Consider the following 27,264-nt stretch of genomic DNA (forward strand, 5'->3'; position numbering starts at 1 on the left):
CCCAGGACCAGATGGCTTCACAGGCGAATTCTATCAAACATTTAGAGAAGAGCTAACACCTATCCTTCTCAAACTTTTCCAAAATATAGCAGAGGGAGGAACACTCCCAAACTCATTCTACAAGGCCACCATCACCCTGATACCAAAACCAGACAAGGATGTCACAAAGAAAGAAAACTACAGGCCAATATCACTGATGAACATAGATGCAAAAATCCTCAACAAGATACTAGCAAACAGAATCCAACAGCACGTTAAAAGGATCATACACCATGATCAAGTGGGGTTTATTCCAGGAATGCAAGGATTCTTCAATATACTCAAATCTATCAATGTGATAAACCATATTAACAAATTGAAGGAGAAAAACCATATGATCATCTCAATAGATGCAGAGAAAGCTTTTGACAAAATTCAACACCCATTTATGATAAAAACCCTGCAGAAAGTAGGCATAGAGGGAACTTTCCTCAACATAATAAAGGCCATATATGACAAGCCCACAGCAAACATCAACCTCAATGGTGAAAAACTGAAGGCATTTCCACTAAGATCAGGAACAAGACAAGGTTGCCCACTCTCACCACTCTTATTCAACATAGTTTTGGAAGTTTCAGCCACAGCAATCAGAGAAGAAAAGGAAATAAAAGGAATCCAAATCGGAAAAGAAGAAGTTAATCTGTCACTGTTTGCAGATGACATGATACTATACATGGAGAATCCTAAAGATGCTACCAGAAAACTACTAGAGCTAATCAATGAATTTGGTAAAGTAGCAGGATACAAAATTAATGCACAGAAATCTCTGGCATTCCTATACACTAATGATGAAAAATCTGAAAGTGAAATCAAGAAAACACTCCCATTTACCATTGCAACAAAAAGAATAAAATATCTAGGAATAAACCTACCTAAGGAGACAAAAGACCTGTATGCAGAAAATTATAAGACACTGATGAAAGAAATTAAAGATGATACAAATAGATGGAGAGATATACCATGTTCTTGGATTGGAAGACTCAACATTGTGAAAATGACTCTACTACCCAAAGCAATCTACAGATTCAATGCAATCCCTATCAAACTACCACTTGCATTTTTCACAGAACTAGAACAAAAAATTGCACAATTTGTATGGAAACACAAAAGACCCCGAATAGCCAAAGCAATCTTGAGAACAAAAAAAGGAGCTGTAGGAATCAGGCTCCCTGACTTCAGACTATACTACAAAGCTACAGTAACCAAGATAGTATGGTACTGGCACAAAAACAGAAAGATTGATCAATGGAACAGGATAGAAAGCCCAGAGATAAACCCACGCACATACGGACACCTTATCTTTGATAAAGGTGGCAGGAATGTACAGTGGAGAAAGGACAGCCTCTTCAATAAGTGGTGCTGGGAAAACTGGACAGATACATATAAAAGTATGAGATTAGATCACTCTCTAACACCATACACAAAAATAAGCTCAAAATGGATTAAAGACCTAAATGTAAGGGCAGAAACTATCAAACTCTTAGAGGAAAACATAGGCAGAACACTCTATGACATAAATCACAGCAAGGTCCTTTCTGACCCACCTCATAGAGTAACGGAAATAAAAAGAAAAATAAACAAATGGGACCTAATGAAACTTCAAAGCTTTTGCACAGCAAAGGAAACCATAAACAAGACCAAAAGACAACCCTCAGAAGGGGAGAAAATATTTGCAAATGAAGCAACTGACAAAGGATTAATTTCCAAAATTTACAGGCAGCTCATGCAGCTCAATAACAAAAAAACAAACAACCCAATCCAAAAGTGGGCAGAAGACCTAAATAGACATTTCTCCAAAGAAGATATACAGACTGCCAACAGACACATGAAAGAATGCTCAACATCATTAATCATTAGAGAAATGCAAATCAAAACTACAATGAGGTATCATCTCACACCAGTCAGAATGGCCATCATCAAAAAATCTAGAAACAATAAATGCTGGAGAGGGTGTGGAGAAAAGGGAACACTCTTGCACTGCTGGTGGGAATGTGAATTGGTTCAGCCACTATGGAGAACGGTATGGAGGTTCCTTAAAAAACTACAACTAGAACTACCATATGACCCAGCGCAATCCCACTACTGGGCATATACCCGGAGAAAAGCAAAATTCAAAAAGAGTCATGGACCAAAATCTTCATTGTACCTCTATTTACAATAGCCAGGACATGGAAGCAACCTAAGTGGCCGTCAACGGATGAATGGATAAAGAAGATGTGGCACATATATACAATGGAATATTACTCAGCCATAAAAAGAAATGAAATTGAGTTATTTGTAATGAGGTGGATAGACCTAGAGTCTGTCATACAGAGTGAAGTCAAAAAAAAAAAGACAAGTACCGTATGCTAACACATATATATGGAATTTAAGAAAAAAAGAATGTCATGAAGAACCTAGGGGTAAGACAGGAATAAAGACACAGACCTACTGGAGAACGGACTTGAGGATATGGGGAGGGGGAAGGGTGAGCTGTGACAGGGCGAGAGAGTCATGGACATATACACACTAACAAACGTAAGGTAGATAGCTAGTGGGAAGCAGCCGCATGGCACAGGGATATCGGCTCGGTGCTTTGTGACCGCCTGGAGGGGTGGGATAGGGAGGGTGGGAGGGAGGGAGATGCAAGACGGAAGAGATATGGGAACATTTGTATATGTATAACTGATTCACTTTGTTATAAAGCAGAAACTATCACACCATTGTAAAGTAATTATACCCCATAATACCCCATAAAAAAAAATACCCCATATACCCCATAAAAAAATATACCCCATATACCCCATAAAAAAAAATAAAAAAAATAAACAGGAAATGTAAAAGCTAAAAAAGAAAATATTAGCAAACCAATTCATTAGTACATTAAAAGAATCATATGCCAGGATCGAGTGGGATTTATCCCTGTGATGCAAGAATGGTTCAACATATGCAAGTGGTTAACTGTAATACACCACATTAACAAACAGATCTGTGTTTTAGAAAGATTGCTTTACACCAAAATGTAGGGTGGATTAAAAAGACGAAGAGAGGTTGGAGGAAGGTTACTGAAATAGTCAAGGATGGAGGAAAGAAAGGCAGCAGTTGTGGGAATACAAAAGAGAGGGAAGGAGGAATGAAGGAGGTAGATTAGACAGAGAGTGGCAACTTGGGGATACAAAATTCAAGAAAGAGGAAGAGTCAAAGATAAGTCAAGTTTTGTTCCTGGGTAAAAACAGAAGGATCAAGAAGTTGAAAATTTTGATTTTTGTATTGAATTTGAGGTGGTCATTGGCCACTGGATGGAGGTGTCTAGTATTTTCTATGTGTGTATATAGGTTTTGCATGAGAGTGTTTTTAGTGACTTCCAAAAATCTAACAAGGTGCAGAAAAACTTAGTTATTGTATATTCCACTCAAGGGGAGATGGGAAATAGGATGTATTGTCTGTGGGGAATAGATGGCAGTGCAGTATGAGGACCTTCCTGGGCATATTTCTCTGTATTATAACCTACTGAACCATAGTATGTCAGTACCTTACTCTACCTATCACTATAAACAGCTACAGCAGAGACTCTAACTTTTCCACACTTTGCATATTTCAAAAGTCATACTTATCAAGCAATCATTCAAACATATAGGCTAATTATAACATCAAAATTCATAAACAGTTTTATACCATGCTTTATTTTCCAAAATAACCATGTTTTTAAAATCCATGGTATAACAAGTAACTTGAGAAACCATATGGTGAAACCATAATTAGGTACTTAACAAACAACAGAACAATTATGAATGTTTTTTATTTTCTTACCTCTATTATCAGAAACACTTGATTTTTTATTTGTCTCTCCATCTTTCTATATGGTACAACATTAAAGATAAAAATATTCGTTAGTAACTTCACTTCTGAAAGATTTTGCCTTCTACCAATCAACCAAATTAATACAGATTTTCTTCCCTTTTATCTTCTAACTCTCTCATGAAAATTGTCTCAGGGACAATACTTATTACCAACCTCCTAGGACACCTTCCACAGGGATCTCAAATTTCACTAGTTCAAAATTGAGTTTAATATGCAGCCACGTACAAACTTTACCCTCTTCTAGTACTCCACATTTTTTTTAAAGACATGGTAATCTATTTAGTGGTTGGTTCTAGTCATTCAGTTTGTTTCAGGGAAATACAATCCAACCTATTCTAATCCAATCTAATGCTTTAAAAACACATTGCTAAGAATCAAAATAAAATTTATCATCCCAGACTCTCAACTTACTGTAATAACATTTTTGCATCTGTCTGCCCCATTAGACAATGAGTCCTCAAGGGGAAAGATTATATCTGATTCTTCTTTGTATCCTATGTGACCAATTTATTCATTTTCCCTTCCTTCAGGAAAAAGTCACAGGGCTTTGGCCAACAGTAGATGTTCAATAAATATTAGATATTGCAATTGCTAAATGTTTGTTTGGATTAGTTTCTACTAATGAGAGTGAGTGAGTTTAGCACAAAGGTAACTCAACACTTCTAGGGAAAGGGATTAGTTCTCATAAATAGATCCTAATATCCCTAATCAATCCATAACACGGTAGAGAGGGAGATGGTTCACAGAAGTAAAAGTTAACTAGATAAATTAATAATCACCATACAGAAGCTTGAGACATAATTTCATACCTTTTGTTCAGTACCATTATCTTGTACATCTGGTTGAGAAACAAGAGAAGGTACTGATGTTTTGGCAATATTCTTTGAACTACTTAGAGACCGATGAATGGTGTTTACAAAGGGTTCTAAAAGTAAATGAAAGAAACAGTATAGTTTTTAAAAGAACTCACTGAAGTATAATTTAATGGTTTAATTATAATTGTTTGGTTTAATTATAACTTAATTATTTAAATTGAACGGTTTCCTCAATTTAAAAATACATCTATAACTGTGAAGTCATCACTGCAACCAAAATAAAATTTCTAATACCCCTGAAAGTTTTCTCATCCACCTTTGTAATCCATTTATCTCTTTCTTCCCATCCTCAGACAACAGTGCTCTCTACCTCTTACACAAGATTAATCTGAATTTTCTAGAATTTTATATGAATGGGATCATATAGTATGTGATATATAGTATTTTTTGCCTGGCTTCTTTCACTCAGTATTGTATGTTTTAATAATTCATTCCTTTTTTTAAAAAATTTCTGAGAAGTATTCCATTGTATGGATATGCTACCATTCTTTATCTATTCACCTGTTGTTTGGGTTGTTTCCAGTTTTGGCAACTTACAAATATTTATGAACTTACCTGCACAAGTTTTTGTGTGGGCATACTTTTTCATTTCTATTGGGTAAATACACCTAGTAGTAGAATGCCTGGGTCATATGGTAAGTATATGTCTAACTTTTAAGAAATGCCAAACTGTTTTCCCAAGTGGCTGTACCATTTCATACCATTCAGCAGTGTGTCAGAGTTTTAATTCTCCCACATCCTTGTCAACACTTAGTAGGCAGAAGAAAGGAAATAAGATCAAAGTGAAAAAGAAATAGAAAAACAAGAGAGAAAAACTAACAGTTGACTCCTTGAGAAGTTCAATAAAACTGATAAAGCCAGATTGACCAGGAAAAAGAGAAGACACAAATTTCCATCATCAGGGAAATTAGAGATAACAGCATAACAGTCTATAGATAATACTAAAAATAACAGATTATGAAAATTTATAGCAATAAACTTATGTGAAAGGGACAGATTTTCCTCAAAAACAATCAAATCTCATTCATGAATAAATAGAAAATATGAAGAACCTCATATCTATTAAAGAAATGGAATATATAGTTAAAAACATTTCTACAAAGAAAACTCCAGGCTCAAAAGACTTTACTTCTGAATTACACAAAATACCAAAGGAAGAATTTACACTAATTCTACACAAATTCATCCAGAAAATTGAAGAGGAGTAAACTCCTCTCCCAACTCATACTTTGATACCAGAATCACTCAGATATAAAAATCATTACAAGACATTACAAGAAAAGAAAAACTCAGTCAATATTCTCCTATGAATAAAGATGCAAAATCTATAAATAAATTGAATCTAATAATATACAATAAAAGATAATACATAATGAATAAGTGAGGCTTATTCCAAGAATGCAGGGTTAGTTTATCATTCAAAAATAAGCCAAAGTAACTTACTACAGTAAGAGAAAAGAGGAGGAAATGTAGACAATTATCTCAAAGATGAAAGGAAAAACTTGATAAAATTCAACACCCATTCATGATGAAACTTCTTAGTGAATGAGGAGTATGAGGGTATGTCCTTCCTTTGATAAAAGCTATCTTCAAATCTCCAGAACTATATTCTAATTTACATTGATCACTTGGCCTTATATTTTAGAACAAGATCAGGATGTACACAATCACCATTTTGTTCAGCACTGTTCTGGAGGTCCTGGCCAGCAAGAAAAAGAAATGAAGGGTGAACCCAAATAAAATCCCAGCTGACTATGTTGTAGAAACTGGAGAGCTGAAAAGATACATGCATGCCAATGTTCACAGCACTGCTATTTACAGTAGTCAAGACATGGAAATAACCCAAGTGCCCATCAAAAAATGATTGGCTTAAGAAGATGTGGTGTATCATGTATGTGTATACACACACACGGAATATTAGGCGACCATAAAAAATAATGAAATATTGCTGTTTGCAGTAACATGGATGGACCTAGAGAATATTACGCTTAGTGCATTAAGTCAGACACAGAAAGACAAATACTATATATCACTTATATGTGGAATCTAAAAAATAATACAAATGAATCTATACAAAAGAGAAATGGACTCACAGACTTAGAAAACAAACTTAATGATTACCAAAGGGGAGAGGGAATAAGGAAGGGACAAATTAGTATTGGATTAATGGATACACACTATATTCATAAAAGAGATAAGCAACAAGGATTTACTGTATAGCACAGGGAATTATACTCAATATCTTGTAATAACCTATAATGGAATATAATCTGCCAAAAAAACCCCTGAATCATTATGCTGTACACCAGAAACTATTGCAATATTGTAAATCTACTATACTTAAATAAAAAAAATAAAATTTCTATGGAAATGCAAAGGCCCTAGAACAACCAAGTCAACTTAGAAGAACAACAAATGTTGGAGAACTCAAACTGCCAAATTTCAAGACTTATTATAAAGCTACAGTAATTATGAGAATGCTATTGAATATACTCACATAAGGACAAATAGACCAATAAAAGAAAAGAGCATGTCCAGAAATAGGTCCAACAATATATGATTACTTCATCTTCTCAAAGATACCAATGAAACTCACTGGTGTTGAAACAACTGAATGTGTTCAAGGTAAGACTGGATAGTCCAGTCTTCTCAGATAGCAAGGAAGCTAACAAAAATCACTAGGGTTGTGTCAAAAAGGACTCGAAAGTTATCTTGAAGGGGCCCTCACTGGCCAGAGCTGTCACAATTTCAACATTAGTAAGCACAGTAATAGAAAATTTTAAGCACATAAAATTTATATACATCTGTGAATTCATAATGAAACAAAACTAATTGCTCACTGTTAGAAGATGCTACTGAAACAATACATTATTTTGAAAACTAATAAATGATGGTAAAATATTAAGCATCAGTCTGCTTTTCTCAAGTATCCTGTATCACAAAGTAACCAAATAGTAGTTGGGGGAAAGTTTCTTTTTATTAGAAATTTTCTAGCTAGTTTACGAAGAAGGAAAAATATCCCAATTTTGTAATGCATAATTAATGTGTGGATCAAGGCCTTGAACATAAATGGCTGCTAATATCACAAAGAGAAAGACAATGCAATATTATGTGTCTCTTGATGGAAAGATACACCATCATGTATGCATCAGTCTTGCTAAAGAAACTGAACCTGAAAGTGCATAGATTTAACTAATACTTTACAGGAAATACAGAAGAAATAACATATACCATATAGATGCAATCAGCAAAAATTCAGTAACTGAGGAGCTCAACAAGACAAGCAACTCAATTTCTTCAACAAATAAACTAATTTTAAAGAAGAGGAGGAAGGGAGGGAGGGAAAGAGAGGAATATATGGAAGGAGAACCTATAGATTAAAAGACTCAAAAGACATACAAACTATTGCAGTATGCGTCAATGTAGATTCAAAGTAACGTCAAAATACTTTTGTGACATTTATGAGATTACTGGAAAGCTGAATTGTAATTAGATATTTGATTACATTAAGGAATTATTATTTGTGCAATGTGATCATGGTATTGTGCTTACGCATTAAAAAAATAATCCTTATCTTTTAGGTACATACTGATATGTTGATGGATGAAATAATATGTGTGGGATGTGCTTTAAAACAATATGGCAGCAGGGAGAAGTTGAGGGCATAGACAAAACAAAACTGTCCAGGAGTTGCTGAAGCTGAAAAATAGGCACATAAAGATTCTGTTGGTTTTTGCTTATGTTTGAAATGCTTAATAAGCCTAAAAAAAGTCATTAACAAAATTATGGAAATATGTGCCACAAATAAGACAAAAGATTAATGTCTTTGCCATATCAAAGAGAACTCATAGAAATGAACCTCAAATAAAAAGTAACAAAATATACAAACTATAAGGAAAAATGTAACATTTTATTATACTGAACTAAGAACTTCTGTACATCAAAAGATAAAAAAAGAATAGAAACATATTACAAATTGGAAGAAGATATTGCTATACCGTATATATGTATATAATAGAATGTGTGACCAAAAAAATCTTTCAAATCTGTAAAAGAAAGAAAAATAACCCAATAGGAAAATGGACAAGAGATTTGAAAAAATAATTTCTCAGAAGAGGGAACATGACCCAGAAATACCATATCGAGGCATATAACCCCTAGAGAATCACCTGTCCATGAATACCAGGAGATATATATGTATAGAATGGTGAAATATTGTTCAAATAACCGATACTTCCACCAAAAGAAAAACATATTAAATTGTGGTATATTTACACAATGGGATATTCACACAATGGGAAAGGATTAGTACTGAAAGGAAGTAAAATGTCAGACAATACATAGGTAAAACTTTTGAAATATAATGCTGAGTATAAAAAGCAAGTCACAAAACACTGTATACAATATCATACCAATTATATTAAAATACCTTAATAATGTTATCTATGTCCATCAGAACCATGGAGAACAACAGTTTTAAAGTTTTTTTGGGAAAAAAAAAAAGCCTGACAACTTATAATTTGATATCAAGGGTAAATAGTATAATTCAGGAATGAAGGTAAAATAAAAATACTCTCAGGTGAAGGAAAACTAAGATAATTCAGTGCCAGATAATTTGTTCTAAAAGAGATGCTAAGGGAAGTTCTACAGACTGAAGGAAAATGATACCAGAAAGAAACATGGGACCAGAAACATCAGGAATTAATGGGCGACCAAATTTGAGTAAATATGATAGGCTGTTCTTCCCCTATTTAGTCATTTAAATGATGATTACTCTGAGTGGCTGTTTGGTATATGTAGATGTAATACATAAGATCATTATAACAAAGGGGAGAGGAGTAAGGAGGCATATATAGTGGTAAGGTTTCCACATTCTACATAAAGAAGTAGAATATCTAGTTAGGGTTGACTGTGATAAGCTAAGTAAGTACACTGTTACTTAGAACAACCACTAAAAAATCTGTACAAAGAGACATAGTAAAAACAATAGCCATGAACAATTGGAAATCAAACTTTAAAAATACCATGTACAACAGTACCAAAAATGAAGCACTTATGTATACACATAACAACATATACAAGATTTCTATACTGAAAACTACAAAACACTTATGAAAGAAATCAAGGACTACCTAAAAGTCCTTGATTGGAAGGACGCTGTAAAGATTTCTTTCCCCCTTAAATCGATCTATAGATTGATTTAATATACTTCATTCAAAAATCCTGGCATAATTTTTGCAGTAAAGCTGAGTATAAAGTTTATACTCAGGCAAATGAATTAAAATATCCATAAAAATTTTGAAGAAAAGTAAAGTTGCTGGAATTATGCTACATTTTAATAACAAGCTACAGTAATCAAAGACAGAGCAATATGGGCAAAGGGGGAGACACACTGATCAATCAGAAACAGAAACAGAAAATTAAAAGGCAAGTTACAGACCGAGAGAAAATATTTGCAAGTCACACCTGAAAAATACTTATATTCAGAATATACAAATAACTCCCAAAACTCAACAGAGCAAAAAGCTTCAACAGATACTTCACCAGGCAGGATTTACAAAAGGCAAACAGCATATGAAAAGATATTCATCATCATTAGCCATCAGGCAAATACAAATGAAAACCACAATGAGATACCATTACATCTATTAGAATGATTAAAATAAAAAGTACTGATAATACCAACAGTTACAAGGATGCACAGCAAACAGGGAATGCAAAATGCTAAAGCCACTCTGGAAAACAGTTGGGCAATTCTTTATAAACTTAAACATATACAACAATTCCTTGTTCACACAAAAAGCTTAATGTATACTTCTGATCTTTCTATTCATAATCACCAAAATCTGGAAACAACCAAATTTCCTTCAACTGATGTATACATAAATAAACCTGGTACATACACACAATGGACTACTACTCAGCAATAAAAAAGAGTCAACTATTGACAAATGAAATAATTTGAAAGAATTTCAAAGGCATGCTGAAAGGAGCAATGATCAAAAGATCAAATACGATATGATTCCATTTACAAGGCATTTTCCAAAGGAAAAAGAACTATAGTGATGGAGAACATATCAGTGGTTGCCTGGGCTTATTAGTGGGAGAGAAGGCGGTGTGACTGCAAAAGGACATTTTTGGAATGTTGTAAATGTTCTCACATGATTGTGGTAAAGGTCATACTAATTCATACGTGTGTTAAAATTCATGCAATTATATAAAAAAATTCCATTTTGCTTTAGGGTAATTTAAAATCCAAAATAAATTACCTCAGGATCTTTTTATGAGAATGAAAAAATACAGAGACAAGATCAGAAGCAGGAACTATAGAGAATTCTGGCCTCTGAACTCTGGATAGTTGCCAATTATAAAACATGGGGGCAGACTGCCCATAAGAGTGTAAAGGTTGTGACACTGTATGGAGTTCATACTCAGTTCAGTGATGAGATGGAAACTAAGGAGGTTTGATTATGGTGAATGGGAAAGAGGGGCACTTTTAATATATAATGAATTGTGATATCACTACTGTACATTTCTAAAATTCACACAAAACAAGAATGATTCACTTGCCAATCTCTTAGAGGGTAGAAATAGATCCTCTCCCCTCCAGATATGTATTAATATAGTTTTAGAATTCATCTTTGTCTCCCAACTATGCTTAATTAAATTTATAGTTTTGATACCTGGACAACTGTCACAGATAGAGTGGTACCTTAGTGAGGCTGAAAATCATATTTTCCATCTATCATCCTTTCCTCCAATAACACTGAGATCTTTTTGACATCAGTAAGACCAGTCTGGCCTGCATTCAACACTAGACTTTTAGAAGACCATCTGCATGAGATAACTGCTTTAGAGACTGAGAATTTAGTTTTATTGTCTACATTTAGTAGATATGTGGCTTGTGTTGTCATAATTGTATGTGTTGTAAGTAACTCTTTGATATTTTATTTAAAAAATCTTCGGACTTTAAAAATGGGACCAAAAAATCTTTGGACTTCAAAAATCTTTGGTCTTTAAAGCTTAGAGCTGAATTAAGTAAACCTCAGTAGTCCTGAGTGGAAGACAGCCTCAGCTAACCCTATCTTATCCCAGAGACTTTATGAAACTAATCAAATTACACAGTCAGGGAAGAAAAGATTTTAAACTTTTTCTTTAGAATTTAACTGATAAAGACAAAGGGATTTAATTTTTATACTTTAATTTTTCCCTGGAAATTTAATATGGGAGAAGAATTCATATTGCTCAATTTCTAACAGTCTTTTTTTTTTTTTTTTTTGGTATGCGGGCCTCTCACTGTTGTGGCCTCTCCCGCCGCGGAGCACAGGCTCCGGACGCGCAGGCCCAGCGGCCACGGCCCACGGGCCCAGCCGCTCTGCGGCATGCGGGATCCTCCCGGAGCGGGGCACGAACCCGCGTCCCCTGCATCGGCAGGCGGACTCTCAACCACCGCGCCACCAGGAAGCCCAGTCTTATACTTTTGATAGTATATTATTTGGAGGATATTTATGCTGTTGTTTGGGTTCTGGTCTAATCCAATGAGCTCTAATGGACAACATGAAGTAACATAGAATGATATAAATAAAGAAAGTGATATTTCACTGGGGTCCCTAGTGGGTTGAGTGAATGTACATAAACTTAATTTCTGACTCACTTCAGAGTTTTTTTTCTTTTTTTTAACATCTTTATTGGAGTATAATTGCTTTATATTGTTGGGTTAGTTGCTGCTGTATAACGAAGTGAGTCAGCTATACGTATACATATATCCCCATATCCCCTCCCTCTTGCGTTTCAGAGTTTTTAAAAATCATTTCGAGCAATATAAAAATTATCTTGCAATTTGTTACGTCCATGTATTTTTCATTCAGCAGCAATAGACCATTTAATTTGTCTAAAATGATAAGTTTAGAACACTAAATCTGTAACTTGAGATGAAATTCTGAAAGCAATAGAGGTTATATCATTGTTTGTAAGCATCACTCTAAATCTGTCATTTGACACCAAAGAACAGAGGAATTATCTGAACTTAAGCAAAAAAGGCCATCCAAATTCAGTCTTTCCCAAAAATACTATTTAATATTTCTTATCACAATATTAAATTACCATATGCTCCTTTATTTGCTTTCTGGTCATCAAGAGAATAAATTATCTTTATGTCATCATTACTCTTCTTTTTCTTCTTTGGAGAATAAGCTTAAAAAAATGCAACAAAACATTTATTTTTAATAATGATGATGACAGAATTACCCAAGACAGGCTCTCTTTTCATGCCCAATAGGAAGTGAGCCTATATGCTAATTTCTATTTAGGATTGTGGGGAGGTATTGGAGAAGATGGAGGAATGTGAAAAACGATTACTCTTCAAATATTATCCTTTCAAGTTAAAAGATAGAAGGACAGAATTTTCCTCTGACAGAGAGAAAAGCTATACCTGGCTCAACTGTAACACGCCATTTCGTCTTTGTAGAGATGGATACCAATATAGCTACTGGCTGGAGACCCACCAGCCCACAGTGACAATTGCAACTCTTGAATGTACCTCACAGCCTAGCATAAACAACCATATACATATTCCTCCTTTGTGATAAAGGAAATTATAGTTCCCGTTTCTAACCATTTAGGAGGGCAAAGGATCCTCACAGCATGTGCGCTCAATGGGTTTTCATTAAGGCTGTCAAATGTGAGAGTGATCTGTCTTCTCATTGGAGCAGGTTCACCTAATGTTCCTGTCCTCTCTTATTCTCTCTGTCCCTCTGGAAGCTATCTACTTGGTGGAAGATGACAATATTACTACAGAGGAATAATTCAATTTCATTTGTCACCTTGATAAAATAAATTAATTTATATCCCACTTCTTCAAAAAAAGGGATTTGAGGCAACAAGTGTTTAAAAATGTCTTCTTGAAACTCTTTTCCTATTAAATGAGAAAATCAATGGTTGTTGATGCAGGGATGTATATAGTTTCTAAAGTGATTTCTTTTTTGAAGGATGAAATTGCTATCATTATCTCAATGAGCTGAATAGACTGAATAGTCCATTCAGTAAGCATGCATGTATACAAACACACACAAAGATATACATATATACATACAATACTAGGTGCTCTGTGAAACAGAAAGGTGGGAGTTACAATATAATAGGTAATTAAGACAGTGGGAAGTATGGAATACATGTATTAAGAATAATATAAAGTACTATAAGTGATTCGAAGGACAGGTATCTTCCAGTTACAGTTATCAAGAAAGACTTTTTGTAGTGTCACTTACAGTGGAGCTTAAAGAATTGTAGGAGTTACAGAGATGGACAGTGAGCATGTCATTCCAGGCTAGAAACTTGGATAAAGAGAGGCGCAGAAGTATAAAAGTTCACTTGTGTTTTAGGAACGGTCAGCAGTCTCGTTTGATTAGACAATGAAATTAATTGAATGCTTACTATGGGCTAGAACTCTTGGGCTCTTTATGGGATTTAGGAGTATTTTCTTCTCAGATGATGCAACTGTGATTCAAAGAGGTTAAATAATTTTGTTCAAGCTATTTACATGGCTAGACAATGGTAAAGCAGGACTTTGACTTCAGCAGTTTGGCTCTAGAGCCTAAGCATATCACCCCTAGATCATATCTGCCTTATTCAAGGAGGTAATGTGAAATAGTTAGGTTTGGGTTTGACCCTAGATGGTGATGAATGGTTGTCTAAGAAGTCTGAGCTTCATTTAAGAGGTAATGGGGATCTTTAAGTTTTGAGGCCAGGAGAAAAAAACTAGAACAGAGTTTTACATGTAATTATGTAGCAGTGTAAAAAATGGATCTGAAGTAGGTAAAAATAAGAGCCAATGGAGACTAGTTAGTAATATACTTAAGTGACAAAGGGAGGCTCTCACATAGAAACAGGATTGATGGGACAGAGATAGGATTGATCGGATGCTATGATGATAACTCATGGAAGATTATTATCTTCTTTCCTGATACATTTAGTCACAGATAATTAAAACAAGTCTACATTTTTGTATTCTGGCCATGAAATTTTAATATCATTAATTAATTTAATAAATCCTACTATAGTCTTAAAATGTTAAAAATAAAAGGAAGCTGGTAGATACTGGGCATAACAAAGTAATGACTTGATGTTCTTCCTTTAAACTTTCATTTCTTCCCTTTTTTTCCTTTCTTTGTTCCTTTCTATCTTTCTCTACCTCCTCCTTTCCTTCTTCCCTGTGTTCTTTTCTGGTACTGTCTATTCTTTATGGCTGGCAAAATAGTAGAACACCATGTTGATATGTGATAGCAATTATTTTACAAATTTTTAAGGTTTCAGTAGCAAAAAATACATTAAGTATAGGGAAGTTGGTTAGAACTGCAATATAGGCAAGCCTGTCTGCTGAACCACTTGATAAGGTTATTTTAATTTTTACATGTATGTCTACTTTTCAACTTGAACTATTATAGGGAAATGCCTAGAACCCTTCGCTGGCACAAAGCAGGTAGCAAACGTGAGCAAACAGAGTTTTGTAAAAGGATCTTTTACATAAATAAACAGACAAGCACTTTCTACATAGCTACATCAGCCCTTAATGTTCTCACATTCATGTGGTCCATCTTGTTCTCTGTAATCAATTGTATTTTTCTTCATATCTTCTCTTTTAATGCCACTTTCTTGCATTTTTTGTAAATGATAAGCCATTTTTTTCTCTAGAAGGGCTTGTTTCTAAAATATTAAAGAAGTATATTGGTTAACATCAACTTGCTGTTTAGAAATACAAATAAATATTTAAAATGTGAGAGTATGTTGGAAATGAGCAAGCCTTATGACTTGTAAGGTTATCCTGAGTACAAATTTGGGAGGGTAGTAAGGGGTAAATTTCCACACATGGTCAAACATGAAGAATATATTTAACCCTTAGATGCAACTTATCTCACTGCACACCTTCAGGGTGTCTAGTTTCAGATCAGATAGCATCTCAATGCATTGCTCTCCTGGTGAGTTTAGGCAATTTCAAATCATCTTCAGTTGGAGGATTCCTGAACCAAGAGTCATTCAGGCCTATTATATTATATATTATATATAATTATATATTATAATAATATATTGTTATATATATAATAACATATAATAATAATATAATATATTATATTATATTATATTATAATAATACATAATTGTATATATTATATTATAGGTAAATGTAATATCATACATGAAATTTGACTTCTCTCTGTAAATCTCTGGACTAATATTGATACTGGATGTGCCAGAAAAGAGATAGCTGCACAGAGGAAATCACCCAGAAATCCTCAGAGAATTTCCTAAAGTAGTCAGCAATGGAATGGATCACTATGTGTATGTGAGGAGACAATCCAAGACCAAAGACAGGATCATCCCAAAAGATTCAATAAAACAGTACTTGGCACCTACCTATGATGCCTATTCTCACCAGCCACCCCAGAAAAATTCTGTAAGTCGTAGGGCACTGGGTAGAGTACTAAAATGTTGCCTCAGTAGTGGGGAATAACTAGTCCCAGATTAAACATGGTTCTGGCCCCATCTAACAACTATTAAAAAGCAAGACCTATAAAAATCAAACCATTTCCAAATAAACTACCTACCTACATTCAAGAAAAAAAGCTAAGGAATATTTATAAAAAGCTGAAACTATTCAGCACACACAATATAAAATTCACGATATCTGGCATCTAATCAAAGAATACCAAGCATATAAAGAAGCACAGACCCATAAAGTGAGTAATCAATCAAAAATGATCCAGAAATGATACAGCTGTTAGAATTAAAGATAACATTAAAATAGATAAACTAAAAATAGAGTTATCATATGATGCCACAATACTACTTCTGGGCATATATCTGGAGAAAACTCTAATTTGGAAAGATACATGCACCCCAATGCTCACTGCAGCACTATTTACAACAGTCAGGACATGGAAGCAACCTAAATGTCCATCAACATAGGAATGGATAAAGAAGATGTGGTATATATATATATATATATATATATATATATATACACACACACACATATATATACATATATATATATATAAATAAATACAATGGAATATTACTCAGCCATAAAAAAGAATTACATAATGCCATTTGCAGCAACATGGATGGACCTAGAGATCATCACATAAGTGAAGTAAGTCAGAGAAAGACAAATATCATATCACTTATATGTGGAATCTAAAAAAATGATACAAATGAACTTATTTACAAAGCAGCAATAGACTCAACAGACATAGAAAACAAACTTATGGTTACCAAAGGGGATAGCAGAGAGTGGGTGGAGAGATAAATTAGGAGTTTGGGATTAACATATACACACACTATTATATATAAAATAGGTAAACAACAAGGACTTGATCTATAGCACAGGGAACTATATGCAGTATCTTGTAATAACCTATAATGGAAAAGAATCAGAAAAAGCATCTATCTAGATATACTTATATATGTACAACTGAATCACTGTTGCACACTTGAACCTAACACGACTTGTAAATTAACTATACTTGAATTAAAAAAAAACAGATAACATAACTACATTCCATATATTTACAAGGTAAACAAGAGACACGGAAAATATAAAAAGGGCCCAAATCAATTTTTTTTTTAATGTGTGAGATGAGTAATGCAATGGACGCATTAATGGCAGAGTAGATATTGCAGGGAAAGAGATTAATTAATACATGTTCAGAAAAAGAAACCATCTAAAAAGAAACACTGAGAGAAAAAGAAAATTACAAAATGAGAGGCTGTGGCCAAGATGGCAGAGTAGCAAGACCCTGAGCTCACCTCCTTCCATGGGCACACCGAAATTAAAACTATCTGCAGGGCAACTGTGAGAATGACATGAAGACTAGCAGAAAAGATTTTCCACAACTAAAGCTATAAAGAAGTAACCACAATGAGATGGGTAGGAGAGTAAGAGGTGAGGTATAGTCAAGAGCCACACCTTGGGGTATCCTTGGGGTATCCACAAGAGGATAATCACAATTGCAGAGGTTCTTCCCAAGGAGAAAGAGGTCCAAGCTCAACATCAGGCTCCCCAGCCAGGGGGTCCTGCACCAAGAAGACGAACCTCAAGAACATCTGGCTTTGAAGGTCAGCAGGGCTTGTGTATGGGAGAACCAGAGGGCTGTAGGAAACAGTGACTCTGTTCTTAAAGGGCACATGTAAATCTCACATGTTCTAAGTCCCAGTACAGAGGCAGTAAGTTGAAAGAAGCCTGGGTCAGACCAACTTGTTCATCTTGGAGAGACTCCTGGAGAGATAGGAGGCAGCTGGCATTCCCTTTGGGGATGGAGATGCTGGTGGTAGCCATTTTGGGAGACTTGTTCTACTATGAAGACACCAGTGCTGGCAAGTGCCATTTTGGAATCCTCCCTCTAGCTTATTAGCACTGGGGGATGATCTTCTCACCAGGGAGCTGGCACCAGTCCTGGGATCCACCTGGGCCATACAACCAGCCTCACTGTGACCCACCATCTCCCAACAGGTGACTAGTTCCTAACCCAGCCACCAGAGGCCCCATAGCCAGCCTCACCAGGACATGCTTTGCCCACCAGTTGGCTGGCATGAGACATGGGACTCCCTGGGCCTTGTAACCAGCTGCACCAGGACCCAGCTATGTCCACCAGTGGGCAGGCAGCCATCACATGAGGCACGGCCTGGTAGCCAACCAGACCAGGGGCCAGCCCTGCCTACCGGCGCACCAAAGTAGTCAGCTCTGCAACTGCAGAAGAGAAGAGCCCATGCAGCCCCCATAGGGGACACTCCTAGAGCATAGAGCTCTCACGACCAGAGGGGAGTGTGCTGCTGGGCGTCATAGGATGGTACCTATATAAGGACACTTCTTCAAGATTGGGAAATGTAACTAATCTACCTAATACACAGAAATAAACACAAAGAATTAGGCAAAATGAGGAGAGAGAGCAATATGTTCCAAACAAAAACAAAACTTCAGAAAAAGAACTAAATAAAGTGGAGATAAACAATCTATCTGATAAAATTGAGTTCAAGGTAATGGTCATAAACACACTCAAGGAACACAGAAGAAGATGAACAGTGAGAAGTTCAACAAGAGTTAGAAAACATAAAGAAGAATCAGGTGGAAGTGGGAAGATGGCGGAAGAGTAAGACGCGGAGATCACCTTCCTCCCCACAGATACACCAGAAATACATCTACACGTGGAACAACTCCTACAGAACACCTACTGAAGGCTGGCAGAAGACCTCAGACCTCCCCACGTACCTGGGTAGGGCAAAAGAAAAAAAAAAGAAAAAACAGAGACAAAAGTATAGGGACGGCACCTGCACCAGTGGGAGGGAGCTGTGAAGGAGGAAAAGTTTCCACACACTAGGAAGCCCCTTCGCGGGCGGAGACTGTGGGAGGCGGAGGGGGGAGTTTCGAAGCCGCGGAGGAGTGCACAGCAACGGGTGCGGAGGGCAAAGCGGGGAGATTCCCGCACAGAGAATCGGTGCCGACCGGCACTCACCAGCCCTAGAGGCTTGTCTGCTCACCCGCCGGGGCGGGCGGGGCTGCGAGCTGAGGCTCTGAGGCTCGGGTTTCGGTTTCGCACGGAGCGCAGGGAGAGGACAGGGGTTTGGCGGCTTGAACATAGCCTGAAGGGGTTAGTGCACCATGGCTAGCCGGGAGGGAGTCCGGGGAAAAGTCTGCACCTGCCGAAGAGGCAAGAGACTTTTTCTTCTTTCTTTGTTTCCTGGTGCGCGAGAAGATGGGTTTAAGAGCGCTGCTTAAAGGAGCCCCAGAGACGGGCGCGAGCCATGGCTAAAAGCGCGAACCCCAAAGACGGGCGCGAGCCGCGGCTAAAAGTGCGGACCTCAGAGACGGGCGCGAGCCGCGGCTAAAAGCGCGGACCCCAGAGACGGGCGGGAGACGCTAAGGCTGCTGCTGCCGCCACCAAGGGGCCTGTGTGCGAGCACAGGTCACTCTCCACACCCCTTTTTCCGTGGAGCCTGTGCAGCCCGCCACTGCCAGGTTCCCGGGATCCAGGGACAACTTCCCCGGGAGAACGCACGGCGGGCCTCAGGCTGGTGCAAAGTCACGTCGGCCTTTGCCGCCGCAGGCCCGCCCCGCACTCCATGCCCCTCCCTCCCCGCCGGCCTGAGTGCGCCAGAGCCCCCAAATCAGCGGCTCCTTTAACCCCGTCCTGTCTGAGCAAAAAACAGACGCCCTCCAGCGACCTACACACAGAGGCAGGGCCAAATCCAAAGCTGAGCCCCTGTGAGCTGTGAGCACAAAGAAGAGAAAGGGAAATCTCTCCCAGCAGCCTCAGAAACAGCGGATTAAAGCTCCACAATCAACTTGATGTACCTGCCTCTGTGGAATACATGAATAGACGAGTCATCCCAAATTGAGGAGGCGGGCTTCGAGAGCAAGATCTATGATTTTTTCCCCTTTTCCTCTTTTTGTGAATGTGTATGTGTATGCTTCTGTGTGAGATCTTGTCTGTATAGTCTTGCTTCCACCATTTGTCCTAGGGTTCTATCCGTCCATGGTTTTTTCTTAAAATTTTTTTCTTAATAATCAATTTTAATTTTAATAACGTTATTATACTTTACCTTTGTTCTTTCTTTCTTTCTTTCCTTCCTTCCTTCCCTCCTTTAGACAACGAATCATCCCAAATTGAGGAGGTGGTCTCTGACAGCAAGATTTATGATTTTTCCCCCTTTACCTCTTTTAGTGAGGGTGTATGTGTATGCTTCTGTGTAAGATTTTGTCTGTATAGCTTTGCTTCCAACATTTGTCCTAAGGTTCTATCCGTCCCTTTTTTTTTTCTAAATAAGAATTTTTTAATTCAACAACTTTATTATACTTTATTTTATTTTTACTGTATCTTCTTTCTTTCTTTTTTCCTTCTTTCCCTCCTTCCTTCCTTCCTCCCTCCCTCCTTTCTTTCCTTCTTTCCTTCTTTGCTTCTTTCTTTCTTTCTTCCTTCCTTCCTTCCCTCCTTTCCTTCTTTCTTTCCTCATACTTCTACTAATTCTCTCTACTTTTTCTCCCTTTTATTCTGAGCCCTGTGGATGAAAGGCTCTTGGTGCTCCAGCCAGGAGTCAGGGCTCTGCCTCGGAGGTAGGAGAGCCAACTTCAGGACACTGGTCCACAAGAGACCTCCCAGCTCCACATAATATCAAATGGCGAAAATCTCCCAGAGACCTCCATCTTAACACCAGCACCCAGCTTCACTCAACGACCAGCAAGCCACAGTGCTGGACAACCTATGCCAAACAACGAGCAAAACAGGAACACAACCCCACCCATTAGCAGAGAGGCTGCCTAAAATCATAATAAGGCCACAGACACCCCAAAACACACCACCAGACGTGAACCTGCCCACTAGAGAGACAAGATCCAGCCTCATCCACCACAACACAGGCACTAGTCCCTTCCACCAGGAAGCCTACACAACCCACTGAACCAACCTTAGCCACTGGAGACAGACATCAAAAACAGCGGGAACTACGAACCTGCAGTCTGCAAAAAGGAGACCCCAAACACAGTAAGATAAGCAAAATGAGAAGACAGAAAAACACACAGCAGATAAAGGAGCAAGATAAAAATGCACCAGACCTAACAAATGAAGAGGAAATAGGCAGTCTACCTGAAAAAGAATTCAGAATAATGATAGTAAGGATGATCCAAAATCTTGGAAATAGAATAGACAAAATGCAAGAAACAGTTAACAAGGACCTAGAAGAAATAAAGATGAAAGAAGCAACGATGAACAACACAATAAATGAAATTAAAAGTACTCTAGATGGGATCAATAGCAGAATAACTGAGGCATAAGAACGGATAAGTGACCTGGAAGATAAAATAGTGGAAATAACTACTGCAGAGCAGAATAAAGAAAAAAGAATGAAAAGAACTGAGGACAGTCTCAGAGACCTCTGGGACAACATTAAACGCACCAACATTCGAATTATAGGGGTTCCAGAAGAAGAAGAGAAAAAGAAAGGGACTGAGAAAATATTTGAAGAGATTATAGTTGAAAACTTCCCTAATATGGGAAAGGAAATAGTTAATCAAGTCCAGGAAGCACAGAGAGTCCCATACAGGATAAATCCAAGGAGAAATACGCCAGGACACATATTAATCAAACTGTCAAAAATTAAATACAAAGAAAGCATATTAAAAGCAGCAAGGGAAAAACAAGAAATAACACACAAGGGAATCCCCATAAGGTTAACAGCTGATCTCTCAGCAGAAACCCTACAAGCCAGAAGGGAGTGGCAGGACATACTGAGAGTGATGAAGGAGAAAAACCTGCAACCAAGACTACTCTACCCAGCAAGGATCTCATTCAGATTTGATGGAGAAATTAAAACCTTTACAGACAAGCAAAAGCTGAGAGAGTTCAGCACCACCAAACCACTTTACAACAAATGCTAAAGGAACTTCTCTAGACAAGAAACACAAGAGAAGGAAAAGACCTACAATAACGAACCCAAAACAATTTAGAAAATGGGAATAGGAACATACATATCGATAATTACCTTAAATGTAAATGGACTAAATGCTCCCACCAAAAGACACAGATTGGCTGAATGGCTACAAAAACAAGACCCTTATATATGCTGTCTACAAGAGACCCACTTCAGACCTAGAGACACATACAGACTGAAAGTAAGGGGATGGAAAAAGATATTCCATGCAAATGGAAACCAAAAGAAAGCTGGAGTAGCAATTCTCGTATCAGACAAAATAGACTTTAAAATAAGGATGATTAGAAGAGACAAAGAAGGACACTACATAATGATCAAGGGATCGATCCAAGAAGAAGATATAACAATTGTAAATATTTATGCACCCAACATAGGAGCACCTCAATACATAAGGCAAATACTAACAGTCATAAAAGGGGAAATCGACAGTAACACATTCATAGTAGGGGATTTTAACACCCCACTTTCACCCATGGACAGATCATCCAAAATGAAAATAAATAAGGAAACACAAGCTTTAAATGATACATTAAACAAGATGGACTTAACTGATATTTATAGGACACTCCATCCAAAAACAACAGAATACACATTTTTCTCAAGTGCTCATGGAACATTCTCCAGGATAGATCATATCTTGGGTCACAAATCAAGCCTTGGTAAATTTAAGAAAATTGAAATTGTATCAAGTATCTTTTCTGACCACAACGCCATGAGACTAGATATCAATTACAGGAAAAGATCTGTAAAAAATACAAACACATGGAGGCTAAACAACACTACTTAATAATGAAGTGATCACTGAAGAAATCAAAGAGGAAATCAAAAAATACCTAGAAACAAATGACAATGGAGACACAACGACCCAAAACCTATGGGATGCAGCAAAAGCAGTTCTAAGGGGGAAGTTTATAGCAATACCAGCCCACCTTAAGAAGCAGGAAACATCTCGAATAAACAACCTAGCCTTGCACCTCAAGCAATTAGAGAAAGAAGAAAAAAAAACCTCAAAGCTAGCAGAAGGAAAGAAATCATAAAAATCAGATCAGAAATAAATGAAAAAGAAATGAAGGAAACAATAGCAAAGATCAGTAAAACTAAAAGCTGGTTCTTTGAGAAGATAAACAAAATAGATAAACCACTAGCCAGACTCATCAAGAAAAAAAGGGAGAAGACGCAACTCAATAGAATTAGAAATGAAAAAGGAGAGGTAACAACTGACACTGCAGAAATAAAAAAGATCATGAGAGATTACTACAAGCAACTCTATGCCAATAAAATGGACAATCTGGATGAAATGGACAAATTCTTAGAAATGCACAACCTGCCAAGACTGAATCAGGAAGAAATAGAAAATATGAACAGACCAATCACAAGCACTGAAATTGAAACTGTGATTAAAAATCTTCCAACAAACAAAAGCCCAGGACCAGATGGCTTCACAGGCGAATTCTATCAAACATTTAGAGAAGAGCTAACACCTATCCTTCTCAAACTCTTCCAAAATATAGCAGAGGGAGGAACACTCCCAAATTCCTTCTACGAGGCCACCATCATCTTGATACCAAAACCAGACAAGGATGTCACAAAGAAAGAAAACTACAGGCCAATATCACTGATGAACATAGATGCAAAAATCCTCAACAAAATACTAGCAAACAGAATCCAACAGCACATTAAAAGGATAATACACCATGATCAAGTGGGGTTTATTCCAGGAATGCAAGGATTCTTCAATATATGCAAATCTATCAATGTGATAAACCATATTAACAAATTGAAGGAGAAAAACCATATGATCATCTCAATAGATGCAGAGAAAGCTTTTGACAAAATTCAACACCCATTTATGATAAAAACCCTGCAGAAAGTAGGCATAGAGGGAACTTTCCTCAACATAATAAAGGCCATATATGACAAGCCCACAGCAAACATCATCCTCAATGGTGAAAAACTGAAAGCATTTCCACTAAGATCAGGAACAAGACAAGGTTGCCCACTCTCACCACTCTTATTCAACATAGTTTTGGAAGTTTTAGCCACAGCAATCAGAGAAGAAAAGGAAATAAAAGGAATCCAAATCGGAAAAGAAGAAGTTAATCTGTCACTGTTTGCAGATGACATGATACTATACATAGAGAATCCTAAAGATGCTACCAGAAAACTACTAGAGCTAATCAATGAATTTGGTAAAGTGGCAGGATACAAAATTAATGCACAGAAATCTCTGGCATTCCTATATACTAATGATGAAAAATCTGAAAGTGAAATCAAGAAAATACTCCCATTTACCATTGCAACAAAAAGAATAAAATATCTAGGAATAAACCTACCTAAGGAGACAAAAGACCTGTATGCAGAAAATTATAAGACACTGATGAAAGAAATTAAAGATGATACAAATAGATGGAGAGATATACCATGTTCTTGGATTGGAAGAATCAACATTGTGAAAATGACTCTACTACCCAATGCAATCTATAGATTCAATGCAATCCCTATCAAACTCCAACTGGCATTTTTCACAGAACTAGAAGAAAAAAATTCGCAATTTGTATGGAAACACAAAAGACCCCGAATAGCCAAAGCAATCTTGAGAACGAAAAGAGGAGCTGGAGGAATCAGGCTCCCTGACTTCAGACTATACTACAAAGCTACAGTAATCAAGACAGTATGGTACTGGCACAAAAACAGAAAGATAGATCAATGGAACAGGATAGAAAGCCCAGAGATAAACCCACACACATATGGACACCTTATCTTTGATAAAGGTGGCTGGAATGTACAGTGGAGAAAGGACAGCCTCTTCAATAAGTGGTGCTGGGAAAACTGGACAGGTACATGTAAAAGTATGAGATTAGATCACTCCCTAACACCATACACAAAAATAAGCTCAAAATGGATTACAGACCTAAATGTAAGGCCAGAAACTATCAAACTCTTAGAGGAAAACATGACATAAATCACAACAAGATCCTTTCTGACCCACCTCCTAGAGTAATGGAAATAAAAACAAAAATAAACAAATGGGACCTAATGAAACTTCAAAGCTTTTGCACAGCAAAGGAAACCATAAACAAGACCAAAAGACAACACTCAGAATGGGAGAAAATATTTGCAAATGAAGCAACCGACAAAGGATTAATCTCCAAAATTTACAAGCAGCTCATGCAGCTCAATAACAAAAAAACAGACAACCCAATCCAATAATGGGCAGAAGACCTAAATAGACATTTCTCCAAAGAAGATATACAGACTGCCAACAAACACATGAAAGAATGCTCAACATCATTAATCATTAGAGAAATGCAAATCAAAACTACAATGAGATATCATCTCACACCAGTCAGAATGGCCATCATCAAAAAATCTAGAAACAATAAATGCTGGAGAGGGTGTGGAGAAAAGGGAACCCTCTTGCACCGCTGGTGGGAATGTGAATTGGTTCAGCCACTATGGAGAACAGTATGGAGTTTCCTTAAAAAACTACAAAGAGAACTACCATATGACCCAGCAATCCCACTACTGGGCATATACCCTGAGAAAAGCAAAATTCAAAAAGAGTCATGTACCAAAATGTTCATTGCAGCTCTATTTACAATAGCCCGGAGATGGAAACAACCTAAGTGCCCATCATCGGATGAATGGATAAAGAAGATGTGGCACATATATACAATGGAATATTACTCAGCCACAAAAAGAAACGAAATTGAGCTATTTGTAATGAGGTGGATAGACCTAGAGTCTGTCATACAGAATGAAGTAAGTCAGAAAGAAAAAGACAAATACCGTATGCTAACACATATATATGGAATTTAAGAAAAAAAAAATGTCATGAAGAACCTAGGGGTAAGGCAGGAATAAAGACACAGACCTACTAGAGAACGGACTTGAGGTTATGGGGAGGGGGAAGGGTGAGCTGTGACAGGGCGAGAGAGAGTCATGGACATATACACACTAACAAACGTAGTAAGGTAGATAGCTAGTGGGAAGCAGCCGCATGGCACAGGGATATCGGCTCGGAGCTTTGTGATCGCCTGGAGGGGTGGGATAGGGAGGGTGGGAGGGAGGGAGACGCAAGAGGGAAGACATATGGGAACATATGTATATGTATAACTGATTCACTTTGTTATAAAGCAGAAACTAACACACCATTGTAAAGCAATTATACCCCAATAAAGATGTTAAAAAAAAAAGAAGAATCAAACAGACTGAATAATACAATAACTAAAATAAAAAATACACTAGAAGGAATCAACAGATTAGCTGATACAGAAGAACAGATTGGTGAACCGGAAGACAGAGTAGTTGGAATCACCCAAGCTGAACAGAAAAAAGAAAAAAAAAGAGTTCAACAAAATAAGGAGAGTTTAAGACATCTCTGGACATCAACCACACTATCATTTGCATTACAGGGGTCCCAGAAGGAGAAGAGAGAGGGAAAGGGACTGATAACTTATTTGAAGAAATAGAATAAAACTTGTCTAACCTGGGAGAGAACATAGACATTCAGGTCTAGGAAGCACAAAGAAACCCAATCAAGATCAACCCAAAGAGATCCACACCAAGACACATTATAATTAAAATGGCAGAAATTAAAGAATCGTAAAAGCAGCAGGAGAAAAGCAACTAGTTATGTACAAGGTGACTCACATAAGACTCTGAGCTAACTTTTCAGCAGAAATTTTGCAGACCAGAAAAGAGTGGCACAATATATTCAAAGTGTGAAAGGGAAAACTATAACCAAGAATACCTGGCAAGGCTATCATTCACATCTGAAGGACAGCTCTTAAGTTTTGTAGATAAGCAAAAGCTAAGAGTTCAGCACTACTAAACTGGCTTTACAAGAAATGTGAAAGGAACTTCTCTAAGCAGAAAATAGCACAACTAGAAATATGAAAAACACAAAAGGAAAAATCTCATTGGTAAAGGCAAGCATACAATAAAGGCAGTGAATCAACCACTTATAAAGTTAGTAGGAAAGTTAAAAGACAAAAGTAGTAAAATCATCTATATCCACTATAAGTAGTTA

The 27,264-nt window shown here is 37.0% G+C and overlaps 1 protein-coding gene across 1 annotated transcript in view; it reads right to left on the minus strand.

The window, feature by feature from the left end:
- FSIP2 (fibrous sheath interacting protein 2) overlaps window positions 1-27,264 on the minus strand; it is a 126,765-nt gene that overhangs the window by 84,134 nt on the left and 15,367 nt on the right. The window contains exons 8-11 of the mRNA XM_067742370.1: window positions 15,332-15,455; window positions 12,858-12,947; window positions 4,689-4,804; window positions 3,829-3,874 (exon numbers count right to left, since the gene is read on the minus strand). Coding sequence (XP_067598471.1) covers window positions 3,829-3,874; window positions 4,689-4,804; window positions 12,858-12,947; window positions 15,332-15,455 — 376 coding nt within the window. The remainder of the gene's footprint in view (window positions 1-3,828; window positions 3,875-4,688; window positions 4,805-12,857; window positions 12,948-15,331; window positions 15,456-27,264) is intronic.

The sequence above is a fragment of the Pseudorca crassidens genome, chromosome 6 (assembly GCF_039906515.1).
Source record: "Pseudorca crassidens isolate mPseCra1 chromosome 6, mPseCra1.hap1, whole genome shotgun sequence".
In the NCBI taxonomy this organism is placed as follows: domain Eukaryota; kingdom Metazoa; phylum Chordata; class Mammalia; order Artiodactyla; family Delphinidae; genus Pseudorca; species Pseudorca crassidens.